General features: G+C 38.2%; 1 protein-coding gene across 1 annotated transcript in view; it reads left to right on the top strand.

Moving 5' to 3' along the window:
* ZDHHC17 (zinc finger DHHC-type palmitoyltransferase 17) overlaps positions 1-25817 on the top strand; it is a 54177-nt gene that overhangs the window by 6072 nt on the left and 22288 nt on the right. Inside the window, exons 2-7 of the mRNA XM_040981288.1 lie at positions 14261-14364; positions 15658-15780; positions 18062-18139; positions 18663-18807; positions 22584-22648; positions 23189-23351. Coding sequence (XP_040837222.1) covers positions 14261-14364; positions 15658-15780; positions 18062-18139; positions 18663-18807; positions 22584-22648; positions 23189-23351 — 678 coding nt within the window. The remainder of the gene's footprint in view (positions 1-14260; positions 14365-15657; positions 15781-18061; positions 18140-18662; positions 18808-22583; positions 22649-23188; positions 23352-25817) is intronic.

Here is a 25817-nt window from a genome sequence, read left to right as displayed (position 1 = left end):
AGTCTTGTGTTGGTCAAGATTGTGTATATGGAGTTAGGAAAGGAATAGTTACCTTGAGAGAAGTACAGGTGGTACAGAGAGAGAGAAACATAACAGAGGTGAGGCCTCAGGGATCTTTCGTCCACTGGTTCGTTCTCCAAGTGACCACAATGATTAGGGCTTGTCCAGGCTGAAGCCAAGAGTCTAGAACTCCATCTGTGGTTTTTGTGTGTGGGTGCAGGAGTCCAAGTACTTTGTCATCTTGTACTGTTTCCCCAGGTGTGTTAGCAGGAAGTTAAATCAGAAGTAGAAGATCTGGAACCTCACATTGGCACTAATGTGGGATGCTGGCTTTGCAGGTGGCAGCTTAACTGGCTGTTGCCATTGCACTGGCCCCTTATCCTCTACGTTTTATATGAGGAAATGTCATTTGCTTTGCTTCTAGCTGTTTTCTTCTTCATATTTAGGAGATGTTCTGATAATATCAGACTCAGTTATTTCTCATGTTGTAGTTAAGTTACTGAATATCAGTTTTTGAGTAATTAAATCAGGAGTTTGTAAAGGGTCAGCTAGAACTTTGTGAGTCACATGATCTTTGTAGTAATGACTCTCACATAGTGGTAAAAGAAAGTAGCCATAGCAATGTGGACATGAATGGGTAAGCTCTGTTTCCATAAAACCTTGCAAGATCAAGAAGGCTAATTAGTGCCTGTGGGCAAGAGTTTGCTAAGCTCCGATCTAGAAAATATGCAGAGAACAGTTGATTTAATACTACTAGCTACAGTCACTAGTTCTTTGTGGTTGGTTGATTTCCTCACTTATGTTTTGTTTTTAATTTTTAATAAACAATTTTCTTTTATAGTAGGTGTAGCTTTGTAGTGGAATTAAATAGAAAGTATAGATTCTTTTATTTCCTGTCTCTGCACATGTATAACTTCCTCATCAACATCCTGCACCAGAGTGGTGCCTTTGTTCCACTTACGGCGAAGTGCTGTCATCCCCTAAACTGCATGCTTTACATTTAGACTCAGTATCATGTGTTCAGTGCATTTTAACACACTTCTGCCATTACACATGTTTCCACTTTACTGTGGTTTGACTTAATATGTTTTTGACTTTATGATTGTGTAAAAGTGGTAGGCATTCAACAGAAACTGAAATTGGAATCACAGATTTAACCTTTTCCTGGGACAGCAACGTATGGTAAGATCCTCTTGTGCTGCTGGACAGGGGTAGGAAGCCAAAGTTCCCAGTCACCTGTATGGTCCTAAAGGAGAATGCTCTAGACTCGGCAGCAGGTGTATTAGAGTGTCTCACCCTAGGGTGTTTTCTGTTCGCCATGAATTCATGCAGATATGACCCCTTCATGATTAAGGCACAACTGTGTTGTCTTACAGAATAATTTACTGTTTTTTTTTTTAAAGAAAAACCTCCTTTCTGCATACTCACTCATCCTTCCCCCCATACTTGGCAACCCTTGATTGATCATTTTACTGTTTTGCCTTTTCCTGAATGTGATAGAGTTGGATCATATAATATGTAGCTTTTCAGATTGGCTTCTTTGATGTAATTTTCCTTTAAGTTTCCTTCATGGATTCATAACTCGCTTATTTTGGCAGTGAATTGCTGAAAGTACTTCAGAAATTTGTGGAAAAATGAAACTAAAAGATTGGTTAATGGGTACAAAATTTATTGAAATCCATATACTTACATAGTATTGCTATGCGTGTAGCAGAGTTTATCCATTCACCAAGTAGCGATATCTTGATTACTTTCAAATTTTGTTCATTTATTTTTCACAGTATTATTGCACTACTTAGAAATAAATAGTATACTCTCCCATATAAATAAATAGATTGAAACAATTTATTATGTTTTTTAATTCGTTATTGTGGAAAAATAAGAAACTCCCTGTCACTGTCAGTTCTTATTACTATAGGATTTCCAGGAAGATTGAATTTTGGCATTTGCCACAGTGCTACTTTTTGAGTAATCCTTTGGCTTCCTTAAAGATTTTCCTTTTCAAAATTTTCTTTTACAGTTGGTTCTTCATCCTTCTTGGTATGCATTAGTAATGATTAATTCTTTGAAAGAAAGTGACTTTTGTTGAATTCACTGTTAACAGTAGATATTCTCAGCTTTGTTGTATCTGTGAAACAGCTAGGGATAAGGGCCTGTGGCACAGGTCCCTTTACCATTTGCATATCTGTTGTAGCACCACATTTCTTCTGTTTAGTAGAACTTTTAAGGGCACATTGCAAGGAAAATAATGAAGTTCAAATGCCACAACCAGCAGATGTTCACTGTACACACTACAGGGGGTTCAATCTGAAGTGGGCTGTTTGGACTGGAGCCGGCATTCATATGGGTGCCAGCATCACAGGTGATGGCTTAACCTCCTGCATCACTGTGCGTGCCCCTGTGAGATTCATTTCAGAATTAGTTTTACGGTCTTTTGGTGGTTCGTAAAAAATATTGTAATGAAAATTATGGCATTGACTGTCCTAAACTGTACAGTGATTCACAAGAGGTTAACTTTTTTTTTTTTAAGATTTATTATTTATTTTTATTGGAAAGGCAGATATACAGAGAGGAGGAAAGACAGAACAGAAGATCTTCGGTCTGATGATTTACTCCCCAAGCTGCCAGAAAGGCTGGAGCTAAATTGATCCAAAGCAGGGGGCTGAATGGGAAGCGGGGCCGCCAGAATTAGAACCGGCACCCATAGGGGATCCCGGCGTGTGCAAGGCAGGGACTTTAAGCACTATGCTATTATGCTGGGCCCTATTTTTTTTTTAAAAAAGATTTATTAATTTTCATTACAAAGTTAGATATACAGAGAGTAGGAGAGACAGAAGGATCTTCCATCCGATAATTCACTACCCAAGTGGCCGCAATGGTCAGAGCTGCAACAATCCGAAGGCAGGAGCCAGGAGTTTCTTCCAGGTCTCCCGCATGGGTGCTTTGGGCTGTCCTCGACTGCCTTCCCAGGCCACAAGCAGGGAGCTGGATGGGAAGCAGGGCTACGGGATTAGAACCAGCACCCCCCGCGTTCAAGATGAGGAATTTAGCCACTAGGCTACTGTGCCAAGCCCAGTTGCTTTACTTCTTTCTTCTTCTTCTTCTTCTTCTTCTTTTTTTTTTTTTGTTAAAGATTTATTTTATTTTTGTTGGAAAGACGAATATACAGAGAGGAGAGACAGAGAGGAAGATCTTTCGTCCGATGATTCACTCCCCAATTGGCCGCAACGGCTGGAGCTGAGCCAATCCAAAACCAGGAGCTCTTCTGAGTCTCCCACTCGGGTGCAGGGTCCCGAAGCTTTGGGCCGTCCTCGACTGCTTTCCCAGGCCACAGGCAGGGAGCTGGATGGGAAGCGGGGCTGCTAGGATTAGAACCAGCGCCTATATGGGATCCTGGGCGTGCAAGGCAAGGACCTTAACCACTGTGCCACCGCGCCAGGCCCAGTTGCTTTACTTTCAATCCAACTTCCTGCAAATATATAACCTGAAGACAGTAAAAGGGTGGCTTGAGTACTTTAGTTCCCATCACACAAATGGGCGACCAGGATGGGGTTCTTTGTTTCAGGGTGCCCAGAGCTGGCTGTTGTGGCCATTTGAGGAGCAAACCAAGGGATGGAAGATCTCAAATTCCCTCTCTCACCTCATCCCCTGTCCTTCCTTCTCACACCCCTTCCTCTTACTGTGCTTTCACTCTCTCCTTCCTTCCAAATTAATTAATAAGTATTATTGTAAAGGAAGTGCTACGGCAAAGTTAGAAACAAAAGGTAACTACCATCATGAAAATAAGCAAAAGTGTGTATGTCAATAACAACAGATAAGCGGGAGAAGAAAAACCCCTGATGATTCCTATCTTATTTTTCTTTTTTTCTGGCTTTCTTTAGCCATATATTCATTTAAGTTTCTTCTTCTTGTTTTTTTTTTTAATCCTTTTGTGTTGACTGGGATTATAAATGTGTGTAATTTTTCTTAAATGAGAATCTGAGTTATTAATATTTATTTGAAGTGCAAAGTGACAGATTGGAGGTGGGAGAGGTCGGAGAGGATGAGAGTGAATGAGAATCTTCCATCTGCTGGCTTACTGCCGCAGCCTGGGTCCGGGTCAGGTCAAAACCAGGAAGCTGGAACTCTAACCACATCTCTCACACATAGGTGCCAGGTACCCCCGAGAACCAGGAATCATCTTCTGCTGTTTTACCAGGTGCTGGATTGGAAGTGGAGCAGCTGAGACTTAAATCAACTTATACCGCAGTTTCAGCCTCAGAGTAGATTTTGAAATTAGGGGTCTGTTAATGTGTTAAAATGAGCTGGAAAGCAGTTAATTGTTCTCTGTTTTCTGAAAGAACATATGTGCTGTTCTTTAAATGTTTAGTAAAATTCTCTACTAAAACTATTTAGGCTTTTAACTATGTGTGAGAGAGGATTTTAAAAGTTAACTTCGGAGCCAACCTTTTGGCATAATGGGTAAAGCTACTGCCCGTGACAGTCATATGTTCATCACTGCAGGCATGGACAATGGCATAGAGTCCAGCATCCTATTGTCAAGATATAGTTAACTGTTTCGTTGGTAGTACATCTTTGATCTGGAAGTATAGCTGCCCACTGCATTATATCCTCCCATCTGACATGATAGTCTCCATTACACAGTTACCATACATTTCCTTAAATGAAAAGCCACAGCACAAAATCAGCAACAGGAAGAAAAATAGGAATTTACAATGTTATGAAGTTCTTAAGAGGTTTTGATGGTTCAACAGTCCTGAATTGCTGTTGATCCCTCCACTCCAATCCTGGTGAAACCTCTCCAGAATCCACTGGCTGCTGTAGTCCACCTTAGAGTCTCTGTCTGCCCTGATATTAACTGCCAACGCTTGGTTGTAGTAGTTGATCAATTTGTTCTGTCCTCCATCCTCTATCATGGTACCAGGTGACCACTGGAGGCTCCAGTGTACTTCCATATACTCCATGTGCATTTGGATATGCTGTTCACTGCTCATTCTGAGCTACTTAGGAGGTCCAGTTCTGACACGTGCATTCCATGGTCAGACAATGGAAACTGCCATTTTCTCCATGGTTGGGGTTCTGAGTCCAGCGGTTCAGTTGGTAGGGAATCACCAAACAAAAAGCCCTTCATTTAAGGCCATCCCAGACCTGATTCTTGTGTGTGTTTGTCAATATAGGGTTCAGCATAGTCCATCACCACAAATCAGCCTACATACACACTGGTAGTTGCAATTGTTGGATCAGTTCTGTCTTCAACCCTGTGTTTTACGCAAATCAGTGGGTGTTGGGAGTCCGACCTGATCCTGCCCACCACATACTCTGCCTCCATGCAAATCAGTGGGAGCTGCAGCCAAGCTGGAGTGTCATGCAATAACCCCCACCAGGCCAACCCCCTATCCTGGTTCCTGTGCTTGCCAATATGAACAGCTGACTAGTCCCATCTGTCACATAGCCATTCGGCTTTCATACATGTCAGTGGGCACTGAAGCCCAGTTCATTCCAACCAGCCCCACTATCCAGTCCACATGGGTACCAGCATTGCCACCATCTGTCCAGCTTGACAGAATTTGCCCTCCTGTGCCAGTATCTATCAGTTGATGTTGCAGCAAGGCCCAACCCCACCCACACCACCCATACCTACTCTGGCTTATGCATGTACCAGAAGGTACAGTCAGCCCAGCCTGGCTTTTCCCTAATCCAACTCATGTGTAAACCATCAGATGTTGTGGTCTTGCCTGACCTGGTCTATCCTTATTCCAGTTCTCATGCTCACCAGTGGGAGCAATTCCCAGTAGGGGGACCCTGCAGCCCCCTTTGCTCCTCAGCCAGGTCTGTTCCCATCCACAGGTCTTACGCGTGCCAATGGTTGTTCTTCCCCAGCCTGGCATAACCCCTCTTCTGTCTTAACCTTTGCCTTCAGATGCTGCAGCCTAGCCTGGCCTAGCAAACCCCCAGTCCCAGCTCTTGCTGGCGGGTGTTGCAACCTGGTCCTGCTCAGTCTGCTCCCATCCCTGGCTCATGTAAACCAGTATGAGTGATACCCTAGCTCAGCATGACCTTTATTTAATCCTGGTTTCTGCACTCACCAGTGGGCTAAGGTTTGCTTGGCCCTGCCCGGTCTGCCCCCTTCCAAAACCAACCCATACACTTGACAATGGATGGGGTTATCTTACCCGGTTTGCGCAACCCCTAGGTCTGGACCATAAGTTCATCAGTGGGAGCTATGAGCCCATAGGGGAGTTTCCCAGGTTCCCCCACTTGGCCCACTCCCAGACCCAGATCACATGGGCGGCAGCAGGTGCTAGGCCCTTGCCAATCATCACTTGCCCCTCCATCTTGGTCTTTATATGAGCTGGAATATGTTGTGGACCGGCCTGCCCCACACCCTGTTTTAGAATGCCCATGCAGGTGCTGCAGCTTGGACCTGCCCAGCCTATTCTTGACCCCAGTACCCATGAGTGTTGGCTGGTTCCATGTTCACACCTAGTTCAGCCCATCACCGCCCCAACTCTTGAACTAACCAGTGGGACCTGTATTTGCATAGGGTTGGTCACACTTATCTTCCACAGAATCTACCCCCGGACCTGGTTCTCTCATATGCTGGATAGTGTCATGGCCCTGCCTAATGTGACCCATCTCCTATTCCGTCATTCAGTCAGGTACTTGGATCTAGTCCTGCTAGACAGGTCCCCAGCCCTAGCTTTTGCATGGGCTGGCATGTGGTGGTTAGCAATGTTCCATGATATAAGCCCTACTCAGGACACCCATGTAGGCTAATGTGTCAGGCTGATCCATACAGATCTTCCAATCTCTCCCCTCCAAATGAACAGATCTCAGTGCCTTCGCTTACCTGCAAGTAAAGTGACCCTGTTGTTCAGAGTCCCTCAAGATTCATTCCTCATCTGTGCACACAGTGACCTTATCCTTGGATGTCCCTAGGCAGCAATTCCACACCCCCAAGACCCTAGAGCTTGCCGCTGGGCAGCCTCTGGGTGGATCACAGTGCCAATTGGCATGCTGGCCGCCCAAGAAAGCCCTGGGCTTGCTCACCATGTAGCTGCAGTGGCTGTGGCTGGGACCACAAGCATTGAGACCGACCTGGCTCAGGTTTACCCAGCAGATGGCACTTTCTGGAAGCTCCCAACACCCAAGCCCTGAGGTCGAACTCCACTTGAAAATGTTGAAAGTAACAGGCATTTGGCCCAGGTTGTTGTTAGTTGGATAGCTGCATAGTGTGTTGGAGTATCTGATTTAAGTTCTGGCTCTATCCTTCTGATCCAGTTTACTGTTAATATACACCCTAGGAGGCCACAGGTGATGCTCAAGTAGTTGGTTCTCTGCCTCTGAAACGGAAGACCAGGCTTGAGTTACGGGCTCCTGGCTTCAGCCTGTTCCAGCATTGGCTGTTGAAGGCACTTGAGAGTAAACTAGCAGATGGAAGGTCTCTCATAAAATGAAAAATCTTGTTTAAAAAATGTTTATATAAATTGTTGGCTTGGCTAATGCACTTAGAGATATATTCCTATCTATATATTCAAGTTTTTTAAATTATATAAAGAAAATAGAAAAATATGTGTAATTCCTTTGTAAATTAAAATTCTAGAGGACCATAAAGAGAAACCTAAATAAGTTGAAGTTATATCTTATTTGTGGATGTGAAGGCTCAAAATTTTAACTCTGGTATTTGCTAGCTATGTGATTTTGGAAATTTTGTAAAATCTTAATTTGGGCCTGATTTTTCTTGTATAAAATGAGAATAGAAAGAATTACAGAGAGAGAGAGAGAGAGAGAGAGAGAGAGAGAGAGAAAAGAGATGTTCAGTTTACTTGTCTGCTCCCCAAATGGCTGTAGTGCTGGAGCAGGGCAAGTCCAAAGCTAGGAGCTAGGAGCTTCCTTAGGGTCCCTTGTGGGTGCAGGGGCCCAAGGACTTGGCCCATCCTCTAATCTTTTTTGTTGTTGTTTTTTCTTAGCACTTCTTTAATTGTTTTTTTTTTTTTTACATTTTATTATTATTGCTATCATTTTATGATACAGTTCCATATTCCCTTATCCCTTCCCCAATTCCCTCCCCCCACCTAGTTCCTCTATATCATTACTACTAACATATAGTTGTTAATACTCAGTCATATGTCCATCATTGCGGGCATGGACAATGGCAGAGAGTCCAGAATGTTATTGTCAAGATATAGTAAACAGTTTCTTTGTAAGTCCATCTTTGTCTGGAAGCAGAAGTGCATACCACACTGCATCCTCACATCTGGATGTTAGTCTCCATTTCACAGCTTCTGTACATCTCCTTAAATGAAAAGTCATGATACAAAATCAATAATAGAATGAAAAATAGAAATTTGCAATGCCATGAAGTTAAATGACATGTTACTAGATATGACAGTTTCCATTACACAACTACTGTACATCCTCTAATCTTAAGCAGAGAGCTGGATTGGAAGTGGAATAGCTGGGGCTTCAATCTGTGCCCCTATTGGACAATAGCACTATAGGCAGAGCCTCATATGCCACAATGCTGGCCCCTTTATGTGATATTTTTTATTGTACAAATAAATGTATGTAGTTGTGTAAAAGAAATGAGAGGGTGCACATAAATCATAATAGTTATCTACAAAAACTTAGAAGTTGAAGTTGGATTATCTGTAATGCTTAATTTTTAACAAGGGATTTATTAATGCTTTATATGATTTTTAACAATTTAAAGGAAATTTTGTATGAATTTTATTTTAAGCTATATGTAATATATGCATACCTAAGTAAATTACTTCAAAAAAAGTAATTTTGTATACTTGGTAATTGAATGGTCCGAGGTCTGTTGCCTGACCAAGTCTACCTTAGTGCATTCACAGGCGCAGGAACATGTTGATAAGAAGAGTGGTCCAACCTCCCCTACTTTTCACCCTTGGATAAGGCACTTGCTGTCCTCTGCTGGCCTGAATAAGCTGGCCGCCATGGCCGCTTTGTGCATCTTGGCATACTGTCTACTGCACAGGCAATTGTAGAGTCTCAGTCTTGATGCTTGCACTCCAGCCTGGTGTGGCTGCCCCAACTCCTGCTCCTAACTTGTGGGTCGGTCCTGTGGCCTAGCCCAGCCAGGTATTCACTCTAGGCTCAGCTTTTCTGTGTAGCAGAGTGTGGCAGGTGATGCTGTTTAGTCCAGCACAGGTTTCTCATGTGGCAGGTGCCCATCTAGTTTCCCCCCTTGAAACCAGCTCTCTGGCCTATGTGCAGGTGCAGTGGTTTGGTTCATGGAAGACCCCAGACATAATTCCTTCCCTGTCAAACATGCCTGCAGCCACTCCATTCTAATTTGTCCTCAGGACACTTTTCCTGGGTAGCCTTCCTCTCACACCCAGTTTGGGGGCTTGGGTGCAGTGTTCGGGCCCAGTAGTGCACTGGTATAGTTAACACACATTCAGCATTAACCAGGTCCAGAGGGCCTGCCCGGTATTGGCTGCTTTTGTCCTTGCAGTGTAACACTTGCCTGAATACAATGCAACCTAGGCAGTTGCCTACAGTGGAAGTGGAGGGAGGACAGGATGTATATTTTTTTCAAAGATTGATATATTTATATATATATATATATTTTATTGGAAAGTGAGAATTACAGAGAGAAGGGTCTTCCATCCTCTGGTTCACTCCCCAAGAGGCTGCAGTGGCTGGAGCTGAGCCAATCTAAAGCTAGGAACTTCAGTGTGTGTGCGGAACATATTTTTATATTGATGTTTTCTTCATTTTTCTCAAATGAAATAGGCTGAACTTATATAAACTTACATATTCTTAGTTACAAACACATGTGCACATGAAAATTAATGCTAGAGGAAGTGAAAACCATTTTTGAAAGAAGGTAGAGGGTGATGAGATTTTTCCTCCTATAAACATTTTTTTTTTTTATTCAGAGTATGTGTATTCTGAATTAACCAGATTGAACTGTTTGGGCTTTAACAAGTAGGTTATTGAAGCATTCTCTCTTGACTGTAGTGCCATCTGCTGGAATTGTTAACTAGTTACATTTTAAAAGAAACTACAAGTTCTGAAGTGGCAACTATTTCTTGTAGCTGTTCATTGCTCATTTGGCAAAGGAATATGTTTTATTCTTTGTCCTTCCTTTTTGTATTACATAATCAGCCTTCCTCTTAAAATACCCAACTGATATCCTAAAATAAACTATGCTTAATAGTTAGTGTAAAGTTTTAACAGTTTTGGAAAACATAAATAGTGAAGTACTTTAATAAGGAAAGGAATGAATGAAACTTTGAACTCTTTCTCTCTTGCTGGCTGCCAGTCTTTGAAGGATTGCAGAAAAATCTTGTTCACCCTGTATTCTACCTCTGGAACAAATAGGAGGCCTTAGCTCAACTTGCTTAGATAAAAGAGACTTTGAGTTCTGTAGCCTCTCATTCACAGACTTTCTATCAGACCTAGCTGTTTTACAGTGAAATTGCAGGAATATGTTTAAAAGAGTCTTTAAAAAAAGAAAATATCATAAGACTGATGTTGGTACAGGGAGGCTAATTGCTTCTTGTAATGCCGGCGTCAGATATCACAGCACCAGTTCAGTACTGGATGCTCCAGTCTGGGTCCCCACTAATGTGTCTGGGAAAACATCGGAAGATGATCCAAGTGCTTGGGATACCAGGATGGAGTTCCTGGCTCTTGGTTTCACCCGGAATCAAGCCTTGGCATTGTGGCTATTTGAGAAGTGAAGCTATGGATGGAAGATGTGTCTTTCTCTGTTTCTTCTATCACTGTCTTTCAGATAGATAAATCTTTATAATCATATCTCCCTTAACTAAGAATTAAAAACAAATAATTGTGTAAGTGAGGCAAAGCAAATACTGGTATAGGTTGAGATAAAACTGTTCATAAAATTATGCATTTGGAAGTTCATGTATGACAGTGTAGGACAAAATGAACTGTGGAGAAAATGAAAATACATGGGATGAGAATGAGATCAGAGTTACGTCAAAGCTTATGATCATATTCCCTCCAGAATTGTTTCATGAATATTTTCATGTAAAAGCAGTGTAACTGTCATTAGTGAAGCAGAATACTGATTTGCCTCAACCAAATTTTAAGAGAGTTTCAAAAATTATGCTGCTCTTTTTTGAATCTTATATTCATTTTTTGTTAAGTATTATTTTTTTACAAGGCTGTTGTGTGTTAGGTTTATTTTATTTTTCTTGTCTATATCGTGTTTCCATTTTGAATTGTTAAGTCCTTGAGGACAGAACGCAGTATTTTGTGTATGTTCACAAGACTGCTGTGTGATAGAATAGAGCTTAGCACGAAAAAAAGACAGTTACTGATGTTGTCTGCATTTAAAATGTAAATGTTTGATTCATTGTGGAATCTATTCTTTGCATTGGTTTTACTTTTTAAAAGACTAAAAATATTTTTAAAGTTGGCCACTGAGAGGGTTTTTTTGTTTTGCTTTGTTTTTACATGGTAGATTTTTAAAAGATTTACTTATTTTCATTTGAAAGGCAGATTTTACAGGGGCAGGAGAAACAGGGAAATCTTCCATCTTCCCAGATGCCCACAGCAGCTGAAGCTGAGCTGATTCAAAGCCAGAAACTATCCCTGGGTCTCCCACATGGGTACAGGTGCCAAGGACCTGAGCATCCTCTGCTGTTTTCCCAGTCCATAAGCAGGGAGCTGGACCAGAGTGGAACAGCCAGAACATGAACCTGTACCCGTATGGGATGCTGGCATTGCAAAGAGGAGGATTAGCTAGCTATGTCACCACACCCGTCCCTAGGGTTTTTGATATTCTCTTATTTGTTGTTTTCTGTTTGCTGCATCCTGTTCAGGTCCTGGATTACAGTAAATTGTAGAGTTTTATGTATAGCAGACTCTCAATATGTGTCTTGATTGATTGATTTTCTCCCATCAAAACTGAATGGAAATTTTATTCTTTCACGAGTCTGTATAGCACTATGGAAATGGTGATTTGTGTTAAAAAGATTTGCTTATTGAAAAGCAGAGTTACAAAGAGAGAAAGGGACAGAAATCTTCCATTTGCTGACCCACTCTTAACAAAATAATTGCATTTGTCAGAATCTGGAGCTACATCTGAGTCTCCGACGTGAGGTCCCTAGCACTTGGACCATCTTCCAGTGCTATCCAGGCGTGTTAACAGAGAGCTGGATTGAAAGTGGAACATCTGGGGTTGGAAATGGTTCCATACTGGATGACACTGCTGCAGGGTAACAGTTTAATCCACTATGCCACAGCACCAGCCCCTGAAAGTGACAATTGAAGATTCAAAATACTATTTTCCTGTCATAGGGAAAAGCACAGTCATAATATTTCGAAAGAATGGTTACTAGTTGAAGGAATATCTTGCTTCACTTCAAAGACATTAAATGGATAAGTCTTGTGTATGTGTCTGCCTTTATAACTTTTCAGAAGTTTCATATGCCCCAGATACTACATCTGTCCATGTTTTAGTTATCCAGTTCTATTTTACTAAATTCAAGAATAGTGTCTTAAAACTAATATGGGAGGCTGGTGTCATGGCATAGGCTGCCTGTTTGCTTCCCTAGCATCCCATGTTGATACTAGTTCATGTCCCAGTGCTCCAGTTTTGATCCAGCTGGCAGTTAATAGCCTAGGAAAAACAGCAGAAGACGGACTTGCTAGGATTGATGAGGGAACTGGCTCCTGCTTTGGTTATGGCCATCTGGGGAGTGACCCAGGTGGTAGAAGATCCCTTTCTGTCCCTCAGTAACTCTGCCTTTCAAGTAAATAAACAAGTCTTAAAATTATCAATGAATTTCAGCATTTTATTGTGAGCCTTGCAGTAAGTGGTTCTGGTTTTCCTTTGCTAATGAGGGTACATCATTATTACTGTGGCGTCTTGATACTGGCAATAGCATTTTATAAGGAACTAAGCATTTGCCTTTGAAAAGCTAAATACTAACTGTAATTTGTGTTAGGGAAACTTAAATTCCCTTTTTTGGGAGAATATGCAGATCAGTAATTTTCCAAATTTATAGCTCAATGAAGTTAGTTTTGGAATTTCTCATGTAATTTGACTAGAAAAAGCTAGCATCCTAGTAAAATGTGCATAATTTTTTTAAGTGATAGCTGATGTGATTAGAGGTTAAAGATCAGAAGCAAGATAATAACTTGGAATAATTTTTTCCCCAAATGTTTTGTTAGGTTTCATCTGTTTATTGTGAAGATCAGAAACAGCTATTTGAACTGATGACATTATTTGGGCATGCTCAGTTTTTCTCTTTTCATTAGAAGAAGCAATTGTGTCTTAGTGCTGTATTACATTGGAAAGCTGACAATATGTATCAAATTTTACTTTTTTTATAATTCAGTGAAGTCGAGACATGCCCATTATATGGTAATCTCCCCAGATGCCTGCAATAGCTAAGGCTAAGTCTGTAAATTGAAGCTCAGTCCACATCTCCCATGTGAGTGGCAGGGACCAAAGAACTTGAGCCATCATCTTGGTTGGATTGGAAGCACAGTTGGGAGTTGAGCGCGGGCACTTGGATGTGTGTACTGGTGTCCCAGGCAGTGTCTTAACTGCAGCACATCTGCCTGCCCTTATTTAACATAGAAAATCACACACAGCATTGGCTTTGAGCAGATGCAATACTCTGTGAAACTGTTCTTTATAGTCCATATAAAAATTGTTATTTTAATACTAATTGCCATTTACATTTACAGTTTACATTTGATCAGAGCATCTCCTTTATTTCTCAATATAGGTGCTAATAAGCCCTCACTGATGGCATTTAAGAGAAGCTAAACTCTGAGGATAATAGAATAATAAAGCTCATGGGTTTCTTCTTTAAGGTCTTTAGAATTTATTTGGTAAATACGCTATCAAGTGTGATGAAAATTTTAAAGTGTAGTGTTAGAGCTGGGTATTTTGTGAGAAAAATAAGAAAATTTGAATGAACGAGAATTGATCTGCTGAAGAGTTGGAGTGCTCTGTGATACTAAAGAGGAATTCCAGTACTAATTGGTAGCAATTCTAGTCTTACTAGTTCTAGTCTTACTAGTTCTAGTCTTACTGCTTTTTGAAGAGTGTAAACTGAGGTGGAAGGTGTCTGTCTACCTGGAAATAGTTTTTATCTGAAGAGTCCAGATTTCAGAGTAAGATAAGGCTACTCATTTCAATAATGAACATTCTTCAAGCATCACAAAAGCACTGGTGTAAAATACTGGAATATTTTACATAACCTTTTTAAAAAATTCTTACCTGTGTGTGATTTTGTCTTAACAGGAAATCAAACCCCAAAGCCATTATAACCATGGATTTGGTGAACCTCTGGGAAGGAAAACTCATATTGATGATTACAGCACATGGGACATAGTCAAGGCTACACAGTAAGGTTTTTATTATAATTGTTTTATTCTTTAATATCCATACTTTAAGTGAAATATTGATCTTAAACATTCCTTTGGGAAAAAAATCTCTTTATCAAGTAGATTGGGTTATATTTTTCATTAGTTAAGTAAGTGGTTCTATTAACTTTTGGAAATTGCTGATGTTTCCAGAGATTTGCTCTTTTGCCTTTAAGAGTATTAAGATTGGTTATGGAGTGGCTTAAGTTGTTGATTGGGGTGTCCTCATCCCATATCTGAGTGCTTGGCTTGAGTCCTGGGTGCTGTGCTTCTGATCTAGCACCCTGCCATTGCTACCCCGAGAGGCAGCAGGTCCTTGGGTCCTTGCCACTCATGTGGGAGGGCTGATGGACTTCTGTGCTCTTAGCTTTAGCCTGGCACCACCTAGGCTACTGCAGGCATTTGGGGAATGAATCAGCAGGTGGAAGATCTCTCTGCCTCTTTACCTTTCAAATAAATGTAAACTAATAGATGAAAGTTAAATATTAATGTGAATATTAAATGTTAGTAAAAGGAATTTCTCTAATACATAAGACATGAACTAAGTAGGATTTCTTATTCTTGCTTTTAGTGTAATGTGCCATCTGTTTTGTAAACCATTCTGAAAAAGAATGAGAAATGATAAAGATTTCCAGACTTATTTAGATTTGTTTTTGCATTATATATTTCCAGAGACTCAACATTTTACTTAGTCTTTCTACTTTGGTTTATGTTTGAAATTTTCTGTAATTAAAAAGTTTTAAAAAATGCATGCCACCACATAGTGATGGACCGCGATGAGGTGCTCTGCCTACACCTTGCTGTTGCCAGTTGAGAACATTTGTTCTCTCAGGTCTCCTTGGCTTAGGCTGAGTCGGGACTCTTCTCCCGCACCACTATGCACCTTGCCTCACCCCTCTCAGTTTGCTTTCTTGAAGAATGTTAAGTTACAATAACAAATCCTGGGACTTGTTAAGAAAATCCTTTGTTCTTAATGTTCTAAATCATTGCATGCTCGCTATTGCAGATTTCTAGGTATTTAATATTTGTTGCCTACTTGTATATTTCTATAATCTCTTCAAGGTGTTTTGTACAAGTAATAACAAAGAAAAATAAGCAATTCTTTGTGAATATTATTAGTGATATCCTTCTTCACCTAATGAGACTTTATAGCTTTGTAAATGAAACATTTTGAGAGCAACAAATGGAGTATTAATTTCTCCAGCAAATATTGTTTTCACATTTAAAGTTATTATTAAGTGGTAATGATAGTGCTTTATTTTCTTTCTTTTCAAGGTATGGAATATATGAGCGCTGCCGAGAATTGGTGGAGGCAGGCTATGATGTACGACAGCCAGACAAAGAAAATGTCACACTCCTGCACTGGGCTGCCATCAATAACAGAATAGATTTAGTCAAGTATGTGTTTTCTGCATCTTTATGTAACAGTTGCTGTTTATTATTTTAATAATTATCAGAAGCTAGTTATTTCTAAATTCATCGCCTTTAAAGTAATAGATTCTGTGTATCTTTTTTTTCTGATAAAATTTGTTTTTAATATGTACTAATAACTTATCTAATCCAAGCACTGTAATAAATACTTTTCTGTTTATGTTTCCTTTAGTCTTAATTCTTGAGGTATCCCTTTGTGAAATACAACAGTGGCCACATCCTGCTGATAAGGAAATAGAAATACAAAGAGGTTAATTTGAGTTAGAATTTTAAAGAAAATGTATTTTATGTGAAAATGGTTTTGAGTTGGAATTTTAAAAAAAATGTATTTTATGTGAAAATGGCTTTTTGACTGAGCTATATCTCTCTTCTAGTAGAACCATTTTGAAACTATTTGCAGCATTATATAATGTCTTTTAGGTACCATAGAAACCAATTTAAGTAACTGAATGGTTGAGTTCTTTATAATTTGGTGTTCTGGAAATACTTTATTGTGAGTCAAAGCTATTATGCATAATGAGTAGAGTTGAACCTTTCATTGTATTATGCTTTAAAAATACCACTTTAACAAATATTTGTATGATGTATAAAACTTCTGTATTAAGCATTTGAGTATACTAAATGTTTAAAATGATGTGCATACGAGATAGTACTCTCAATTAGTTACCAGTAGAACTGCTCGAGAGCTTATGTGATCAATACTTGCCAAGGATTTGATTCAAATGCCTTTTTAAAACAAGATTTATTTACTTATTTGAAATCTTGAGTGACAGAGAAAATTATTCATCCACTGATTCACTTTCCAAATAACTGTAATAACCAGATCTGGAGCAGGCCAAAACCAGGAACTGGGAGCTCCATGCTGGTTTCCCACAGGAGTAACAAGTGTCTGCATGCTGGACGGCTTCCTATTAGTAGGAAACTGGATCAGAGGCAAGGCTAGGATTCAGACAGGCAGTTGGATATGATATGCCAGTGTTGCTAGCTGCAGCTGAATTCACGGAGCCACACCAGTCTGTTCGTCAGATGTCTAAAGATAAGCTACGTTCAAGATCTGATGCATTGATTAGTCCAAAGAAAGTGTGGTAATTAACAGCTAAATCTCTTCCATTTCAGAGCATATCAAAATGTTTGACATTATTAAGCATTATACTTGTGACTTTTTAAAATAAATTTAAATATTTTGCTTGAAAGAGTTACAGAAAAAAACATTCCATCTGCTGGTTCACTCCTCAAATAACTACAAAGGCCAGAGCTGGACCTATCTGAAGCTAGTACCCAGAAGCTTCCACTGGGTCTCCCCATGTGGGTGCAGAGGCGCAAGGCTTTGGGCCATCCTCCACTGTTTTCTCAGGGCATAAGCAGGAAGCTGTATTGAAAGTGGAACAGCGAGAGCTAGAATCAATACCCATATGGAATGCTGGCACCACAGGTAGAGAATTAGTATGCTACACCACTGTACTAGCCCCAATAGCTGTGACTTTTTAAAGCATCATGGTTTTAAATGTTATTAACAAGGCTTAATGAAGAACCTGTACGTTACTATTTACTGTTTATAAAATGTTTTGTTTGCATTGTTTTATTCAACCCATAGAAAAGTTTTAAAAGCTGGCCTACCCAAAATAGACCATGTCTTGCCTATTTTGCAACTGTTCTGATCCCAAGACTGTGTATCACTATTTTAAACCTTTATGGTTCTTTGATCACCTTTTAATATGGTTATTTGGCATATCTGTTCTTTTTGTTGCTTTAAAAATTACTTTTATTTTTAGAACAAAATAAAAAATTTTTTGCTTCTTTTTGAAAGATTTATTTTTATTGCAAAGTCAGATATACAGGGAGGAGAGACAGAGAGAAAGATCTTCATCCAATGATTCACTCCCCAAGCGACCGCAACGGCCGGTGCTGTGCTGGTCTGAAGCCAGGAGCCAGGAAATTCCTGCAGGTCTCCCATGTGGCTGCAGGGTCCCAAGGCCTTGGGATGTCCTTGACTGCTTTCCTAGGCCACGAACAGGGAGCTGGATGGGAAGTGGAGCTGCCAGCATTAGAACTGGCTTGTTCAAGGCGAGAACTTTAGCCATTAGGCCACAACATCGGGCCCCAAAATAAAATTTTGATAATAAGCCATCAGAAAAGTTTTTTATTCAAAAGCACAAACTAGCATGAGATTAAAATGGCAAATCCTATTTTTCATGTAATTTCTTAGAATTCAAAATAAAAATTGTCTAAATTGTTAAATTTTTTACAGATACTATATTTCGAAAGGTGCTATTGTGGATCAACTTGGAGGAGACCTGAATTCAACTCCATTGCATTGGGCCACAAGGTTTAACTTTGTTTCTTTGTTTTTGTTTTTTCTGTTGGTTCCCTTCTATTAGAACTAAGCAACTTAAAAACTTCTTGGCTATAATTAACTAATGAGACTAGCTGTGCCAGTGGTTACACTGTCTATCCTTAGGAAATTGACTATACTGGTATTTATCCGGTTAAGACTGAGTTAGACTTTGGATTTGTAAATGTAATACTTTTGTAGACTATGTTGTATTTACAATTAAAGAACATTAATTGATTATATTGGAACTAAGATTGAATTGGAATTAAGAACTAAGATTGTATTGGAATTAAAAATAATACAATTCAGTAATTATTGTATTTTGAAGTAAGTTCTATCTCCATTGGTTAATCAGGTGTAGTCCAGTTAAAACATCTGAAGAACTATAAAAATCTACATATGTCTTGACATATATCATGATTTTCAAAAAATTACTATTATTTTTTTAAAGTTTTTTTTCAGGAAATTCTCATTGTAATAGCTTATTAATTTAAATATTTACTCTTTTGTGTCTCAGACAAGGCCATCTGTCTATGGTGGTGCAGCTAATGAAGTACGGTGCAGACCCTTCGTTAATTGACGGGGAAGGTTGCAGCTGTATTCATCTGGCTGCTCAGTTTGGACATACCTCAATTGTTGCTTATCTCATAGCAAAAGGACAGGTAAAACCCATCACTGCAGTGTGACTCTGAATCAAATGTGCTTTATGGTTCAAATGCCTGATACCCCTGATGCTACCTGTGTGATATTTAAATGAAGATAATAGATACATGGATAAAGAAAATAGATTTAAAGACAATACATATTGACCTGTTTGTGTACTTAATATAAAAATAAAATCATCACGAATCAGGTAATAAACTGTTAAGGTGGACTTTTATTTTGGAGTATGGTGGAAATCAAGGAAGAATTTAGACATTTGTTCTCTTCATGTGTTTTTTGAATATATTATCTAATTCATTGTACTTTTCAAGCTAACGTATTTGTCATGTTCTATATTAAATGCATCTTGAGGGGGTTACAGTGTTTGAAATCAGTTTCCCAATTTTTGATGTATAAAATAGTGCTATTCTCTTGTCAGGAAACCTGGGGTGATAGTTACTAGGTTTTATTATTTAGCTTTTATTAATTTAGTTTTATTAGTTGAATGTGCAGTTGTTATAATGTCGTTAAATATTTCTAGTTTATATTATCATGTTGTTTGTAATAAATGTTTTTGTTAAAGGTAACAACACCCAGTTTTTCTTTCATGTATTTTTTTTCCCCTGACTTTATTTAAAGATGAATGTTATAACTAAGGATCCCAGCATAAGAGAAAAAGATAAATGAGTTTATGCATTGCTATCAGTATATATTTGCTGTTATTTTAATTGAAAATTTTGATTTGGGATTTGAACAGCATTTCTTTTAATGAATCCTTTCCAGTGTTTGTAGTTGGAATATCAAGCAGTGGTAGTGTGTAACTCCTAAGAGACTAATAAGTTAACTGCTGGGGGTTGGTGGTGATACCTACCTATCGTTTGGTAACAAACTTTCCCAAGTGAGTTGAGAGCAGCAGCAGCAGCTTTATCTTTTAAATAACAATTCTGTGAATTCACTGCATTTGGCTGGGTGGTTCCTGTAATAATGGCTGGGATTAGCCACTTCTCGGAACTTGACTGTGCTGGGGGATGGATGACTCAATAAGGATCTCGTGCAGTAATAGGAATGGCTAAATAATTCTGCTTATCTGGGATACTAGCATAGGTGGGCTTTTCTTTCTCAGTGCAGTGCCAGAACTTCACAATGCAATACTATGTGGTCTGCAACAGGGGAGGTGAACTCCTTATACGACAGAGGAAAAGCAGAAGTTTTAAGTCTTAGGTCTTGATCCTGCACAGGAACATTTCTGCTGCATGCTGTCAGTCACAGTAACAGGACCAGCCCATGTTAAGGGTCAGCACACATACGTGAGTGTGAGGAGTGAAGTTTATTGTGACCCTTTCTTCCGTAGCTTGTTCTGGACCAAATGTTGGAACAGTACATGTGACAGTGTCTTCAGGACCTTTTTTCTAATGTAAATATAATTTATAATGCATAGTGAATTTCAGATTTAAACTGAGAAAGAAAAGGGCCCATTTTTGAATAATAGTTTTTTTTATTACTTATTGATTATAGAGTTTGGATGATTTTATTAGTTGCTTTAACTTTGGTATAATATAAATGTATAGGCTGTGAAATTCTCACAGGATAGGATTTCTACTATACTGAAAATGCATTATGATGATGAAGATAAATGTGTCATAAATATTCTTCTGGGAGTTTTTCTCCACATACAAAAAACATGCTTATTACTCAAACATAAAAGAGCGTTGCGAGGGAGAAAATGAAACCCTACTTCTCTCCTTGTCCATCTCCTGCTGAGGTCTCTTCTTGAATAGTTTGATATATATATTTTCAGGCATTCACTGCAAGTATACGCTGATCTAATATAAAAATGCGTTCATTGCATGCCCTGTCATGGTTGGACCCCTCTCTTCAGAGTGCTGGTGCTGTAGCCCTGGGCTCCTCCTGCTGTGACAGTACCAGCCATCTTGGTGTTCTGCAGCAGCTCTGGTCTGCTGTTGCCTTAGGGTTCTTGACAGCATCTCCTGGCATTTTATTTCTTCAGTGACTTGCTCAAATGTTATTAGTTACATCCCACTTATGAGCAATGATGTAACAAGTATGTATGTTTTAGTTACTTCTTCCCTTTCCCTGTGTTTCAGTGACTTTAGTCAATAATGCTGGTTTTTTTTTTTTCTTGGTGTTAATGTTACTGTGACAGATAAAACTGTATTTCTGTAGTTAAAATTTCATGAGGCTCTAACATACCTTTTTTTAAAAAATTTTTTCCCTTTTTTCCTTTATTTTTTTATTAACATTTTGTTTCAACTTATTAGGGCGTATATATTTCCAGTGAGTTCTGTCATTCTAGTGTTTGCAATTGTTTTAATTTAGTAACATTTAAATATATTCAGTGGTCACTATGAATACTTTTGGATGATTTTCAGGGGAAAATGCTAAGTTTTCGAGCCTTGTTGATTTTGGAATTTCCATAAACTTTTTGTTCTGTGCTTGTTACTTCTTCCTAACAAAAAGCAACCAAATGTCCTGGCTGAACTTGGAAAAATACCCAATTTTAATTCTCAACCCCAAGAGAGAAATGGTTGAATTTCATTTTCTTTTAGTACTCTAGAGATAGGACATAAACTTACATTTTTTCTTAGTATTTTTACTACTATTTTTTATTTAAAAAAGAAACAACTGAGAAGAAAGTTAAACATAAGAAGTTACATGTCTTGCTGTAGATAATAAATTTGATTGTGCTTTCTTGAAACCATAGCAGTAAGGTATAACATGTCATTTAAGTCACGTGATTTTTTTCAAATTATCTTGGACATTGGAAATGTCCTCAAATAAGGCTACAAAAGATATTCCTAACAATATTGTTAAAGGAAATCCACAATGGAGTTATAATAGATAAGATACTGGGCCCTGTGGTGTGGCCTAGCTGCTAAAGTCCTCGTCTTGAATGTGCTGGGATCCCATATGGCACTGGTTATAATCCTGGCAGGCCCACTTCCCATCCAGCTCCCTGCTTGTGGCCTGGGAAAGCAGTTGAGGATGGCCCAAAGCCTTGGGACCCTGCGCCCATGTGGGAGACTCAGAAGAAGCTCCTGGCTCTTGACTTCAGATTGACGGTGCGCTGGCCGTTGCAGCCACTTGGGGAGTGAATTAATGGATGGAAGATCTTCCTCTCTGTCTGTCTTCTCCTCCCCTATATATCTGCCTTTCTAATAAAAATGAATAAATCTTTCAAAAAAAAATTCCTGACAGTGAAGGGGGGGAGGGAAACAGGTGGCAGCAAAATCCAAGCATCTCATGTAAAGATAGAAAGATAAATACCAAAATAATAGCTTTAAAAAAGATGGATGTGATGAAAGTAAAATTGAATGTTGCTTTTTTCTTGGAAGCACTGCAGAATTATTTAGAATGTATGATAATAAAATAATAAACTTTAGAAAAGTTTTAGAAAAGGTCTTCATTTTTCTGAAACATTTAGAATACACAGTGTTTATCAGGCATTGTAAGTTTTCAAGAGGCTTAAATCACTTGCTAAGTCTTTATGACTAGAAGGTCTAAAGTTTTCAACTACAAAACATTGCAAGTCTAATTAAAACCATCTAAAAGGGAAAACTATAAAAGATTAATATGTTGTAATTAAAATACTCAATGAAAATAGTAGACATTGTTTATTTTAAAGTAGAGGAAAACTTGGTGGTAAAGTTATGAAAAGTTTTGATTAGGTAATATTTTGTTGGCTCCTGGTATGATATACATGTAAGATTTTTCTAAGTAAATTTGACTGGGAACTTATTCCAATTCATTCTCTGACTTTTCTTTTTACCCTGTCAAGGATGTGGATATGATGGATCAGAATGGAATGACACCTTTAATGTGGGCAGCTTATAGAACGCATAGGTATGTAATATTGCACATATTCAACTCATTTTTAGTCTGATATAGTGTGAATCAAATCATGTGGAAAAATCAACTAAAGCTATGCTTACTAATGTTATATAACATTAATTCCCTTTTTGATTGTTTTGCTGATTCTGTGTTTACCTCTACCTCAGTAATTTTAGCTTCATCTGTTTTAACAACTTCCACAAAATGGAAGAAGTTATTTTCTTTAAAAGTATTGCCAAGTTTGTGTTAATCAGTTATTTAAAAAGCTTGGAACAGTCTAGATTTAAAGTGAAATATTTAAAAATTCAGTTTCTAGAACAAAATCAACAACTGTCAGAACTCAGTGTGCTATCACTTGTTGATCGTACGCTTTCTGTGATATTGCACATGTCTTCATTTTAGAATATTGGCTCATTGATTAGAAGGCTGTTGAGTAATTAGAAGTGTGCCAAGATGGAATGTGAATTCAACCACAAGCAGCTTAGTATCTGTAATGATTCCTGTCATTGAAATTAGGGTTGTTGTTGTTGTTGTTTTTTTCTTCCTTTTCAGTGTGGATCCAACTAGATTGCTTTTAACATTCAATGTTTCAGTTAACCTTGGTGACAAGTATCACAAAAACACTGCTCTGCATTGGGCAGTACTAGCAGGGAATACCACAGTCATTAGCCTTCTTCTGGAAGCTGGAGCCAATGTTGATGCCCAGAATGTCAAGGTAATGCTACATTGATGATGATGTATGAAATGTGGCTATTATAAATTCCTCAGTAAAGTTTTTTTCTAAACCCCAAGTTGGAAAAACTTAGTTAGCTCAGCCCTTTGTTTTTAAAAATGCAACTGGTAACTTTCGTTTTGTAGTATTAAAGTTCATTTTATATTTTAGGGACCTTTTCCATAGGGAATTCTTGCAGGTGTTTGGAAAGTTTATGATGCGTATTTTTGTAAATGATGGGGAATAATTTTCTGGTTTCTTTAAAAGCATTACAACAAAGTATGAGCATGTAGTTAGTCCATATTATTCACAATCAATCTTAGTCATTCTTTTACTTGGTTATTTTATTGTTTTGTTTTTAAAAATGAAACATTTTGAATTTCTTAAACTCCTTTATGCTGTTTATAGGGAAATCTCCAAAGAGTAATCTAATCTAGGAAAAATACATAAAACTATCTAAAGAGCCAAAACAGTTAACATTCACACTTTGAGCAGAAATATGTAGACATTTTATTAATGCATGCGAGAATATTATAGTCGCAAATTTTGTTTACTGTTCTCATGTTTTAGGCTTTAAGATCTATCACATCTTTCAACAGACTTCTGTGAAATTATTTTAAAACATTTTAGTAATGTGAATCAGAAATAGTTGTTGATTTTCAATAATTGTTCTTGGATTTGGTCCGTAATTCATAATGTTTCATGAGTCATGTTTCTTAAATTCTGAAGGGATATGTGCTAATATAAAGAGGATACACGAATTAACCTGAAATGGCAAATCAAAAAGTAGATTATCTCCTGCTGGATCAGGACATTTCTTTATATTCCAATGAGTAGTTTTCCTTTAATATGATTACTCTAGGCAGAGAAAGTTAAACTGCTAAAATAAACAGCTTACATCAGTTGTGTGGTGCCTATTTCCTTTTGATTGTAGCAGATTCTTACTAGTTTTAGTAAAAGCAGATGTTTAATATTGGAGACTTAAGAAATTAATAACAACCATTTTCTTTTAAATTATTTTAAGTTGTCTTGACCCTATAAAAAGTTTTCAGAATGGCCCAATATTTGCCAGTAAACGGGGTAAAAAGAAAATTGACAGACCACATACAGTACCTGAAAATTAGTGGATACTCCAAAAAGTAATTATTGTGGTAAAGATTTGTGTAGATGTACCTAAGCTAGATTTTGTAAGTGCTGATAGATCTTTCTGCCACTTCAGAATTTATACACAGAAGTTTTACCTTTCCAAATGGTTTAAAATACAGTGCCCTGAAAACTTTACAGCACTGGGGTTTGCACATTAAGCTGATCCTAGACCTAAAGGGTAAGTTAAGGAAGGAAGAATTTGACCAACTCCCATAAGAAAATATTATATCCTCATAAGAAAATATTAATGAGATTTTCTTACATTTAATTATCTGAATTGTTCTTGAGTGTTATTTTATTTTCTTTTTGTTATCAGCCCTTTTTAAAACATTAAGCAGAAACGGATTTTGATGTTGAAAATTAGAACTAGTGCTGGTATGGCAAATAGTCGTCATATACCTTTTGCCAATAAGCAAATTGGTATTTGACATTGTAATAATACCAAAGTGTTGTGACAATAAAATGAATATACAATTCTGAAGGTTTCTTCACTTTTATCATTTTTGTTACATATGTAAAGTCTAGTTTGTAAATTTCCTATCTCTACAGCTCATGAAGACTTTTACTTATTAACCATTGCATAAAATTTGGTTTAAAGAGTAAAATATGATAAATTTTGTAAAAAAGGAATTGAAAAAGTAGAGAAATTTGAGGTTGTTTATTTTTGAACCTTGTGTTTTCATGTTTTGTAGCTTGTTTTTAAACAAGTTTGGAAAAATGCATTGTGGCTTATTTATTGAAGTTCATGTGACTCTTCAGGAGTCCATGGTATCTAACAATTAAGCTAATTGTGCCTTTTAGACTTTTATTTGAATTTCTCTAATAATTTTCTCTTTTAGTAGTAATTGTCACATATTATCAAGGTTGATTATTGACCAAAGACTTACTTTTTTTTTTTAAACATTTACTTATTTTTATTGGAAAGGCAGATATACAGAGACATTGAAAAAGGTTTTCTGTCTGCTGGTTCACTCCTCAAGTGGCTGCAACAGCTGGTGCTGAGCCAGTCCAATCTGAAGCCAGGAGCTTCCTCCAGCTCTCCCACGCGGGTGCAGGGTCCCAAAGCTTTGGGCTGTCCTCCTGCTTTCCCAGGCCACAAGCAAGGGGCTGGATGGGAAGTGGAGCAGACAGGAGACAAACCAGTTCCCATATGGGATTCTGGCACTTGCAAGGAGAGGATTTAGCCACTAGGCTACCATACTAGGCCCACCAAAAACTTACTTCAAAGTGATTTTGTGGTAGCTTCTGGAATGACATGATTTCTAAAGCAAGAAACGGTGTATAATTAGTTTTTATTTGTTCATGGCAGATTTATACTTTCAT

This window comes from Ochotona curzoniae, unplaced genomic scaffold (assembly GCF_017591425.1).
Source record: "Ochotona curzoniae isolate NIBS_2020 unplaced genomic scaffold, NIBS_Ocur_1.0 contig_1014, whole genome shotgun sequence".
In the NCBI taxonomy this organism is placed as follows: Eukaryota; Metazoa; Chordata; class Mammalia; order Lagomorpha; family Ochotonidae; genus Ochotona; species Ochotona curzoniae.
The sequence above is the reverse complement of the archived record's forward strand: the minus strand, read 5'-3'. Positions and strand labels throughout refer to the sequence as shown.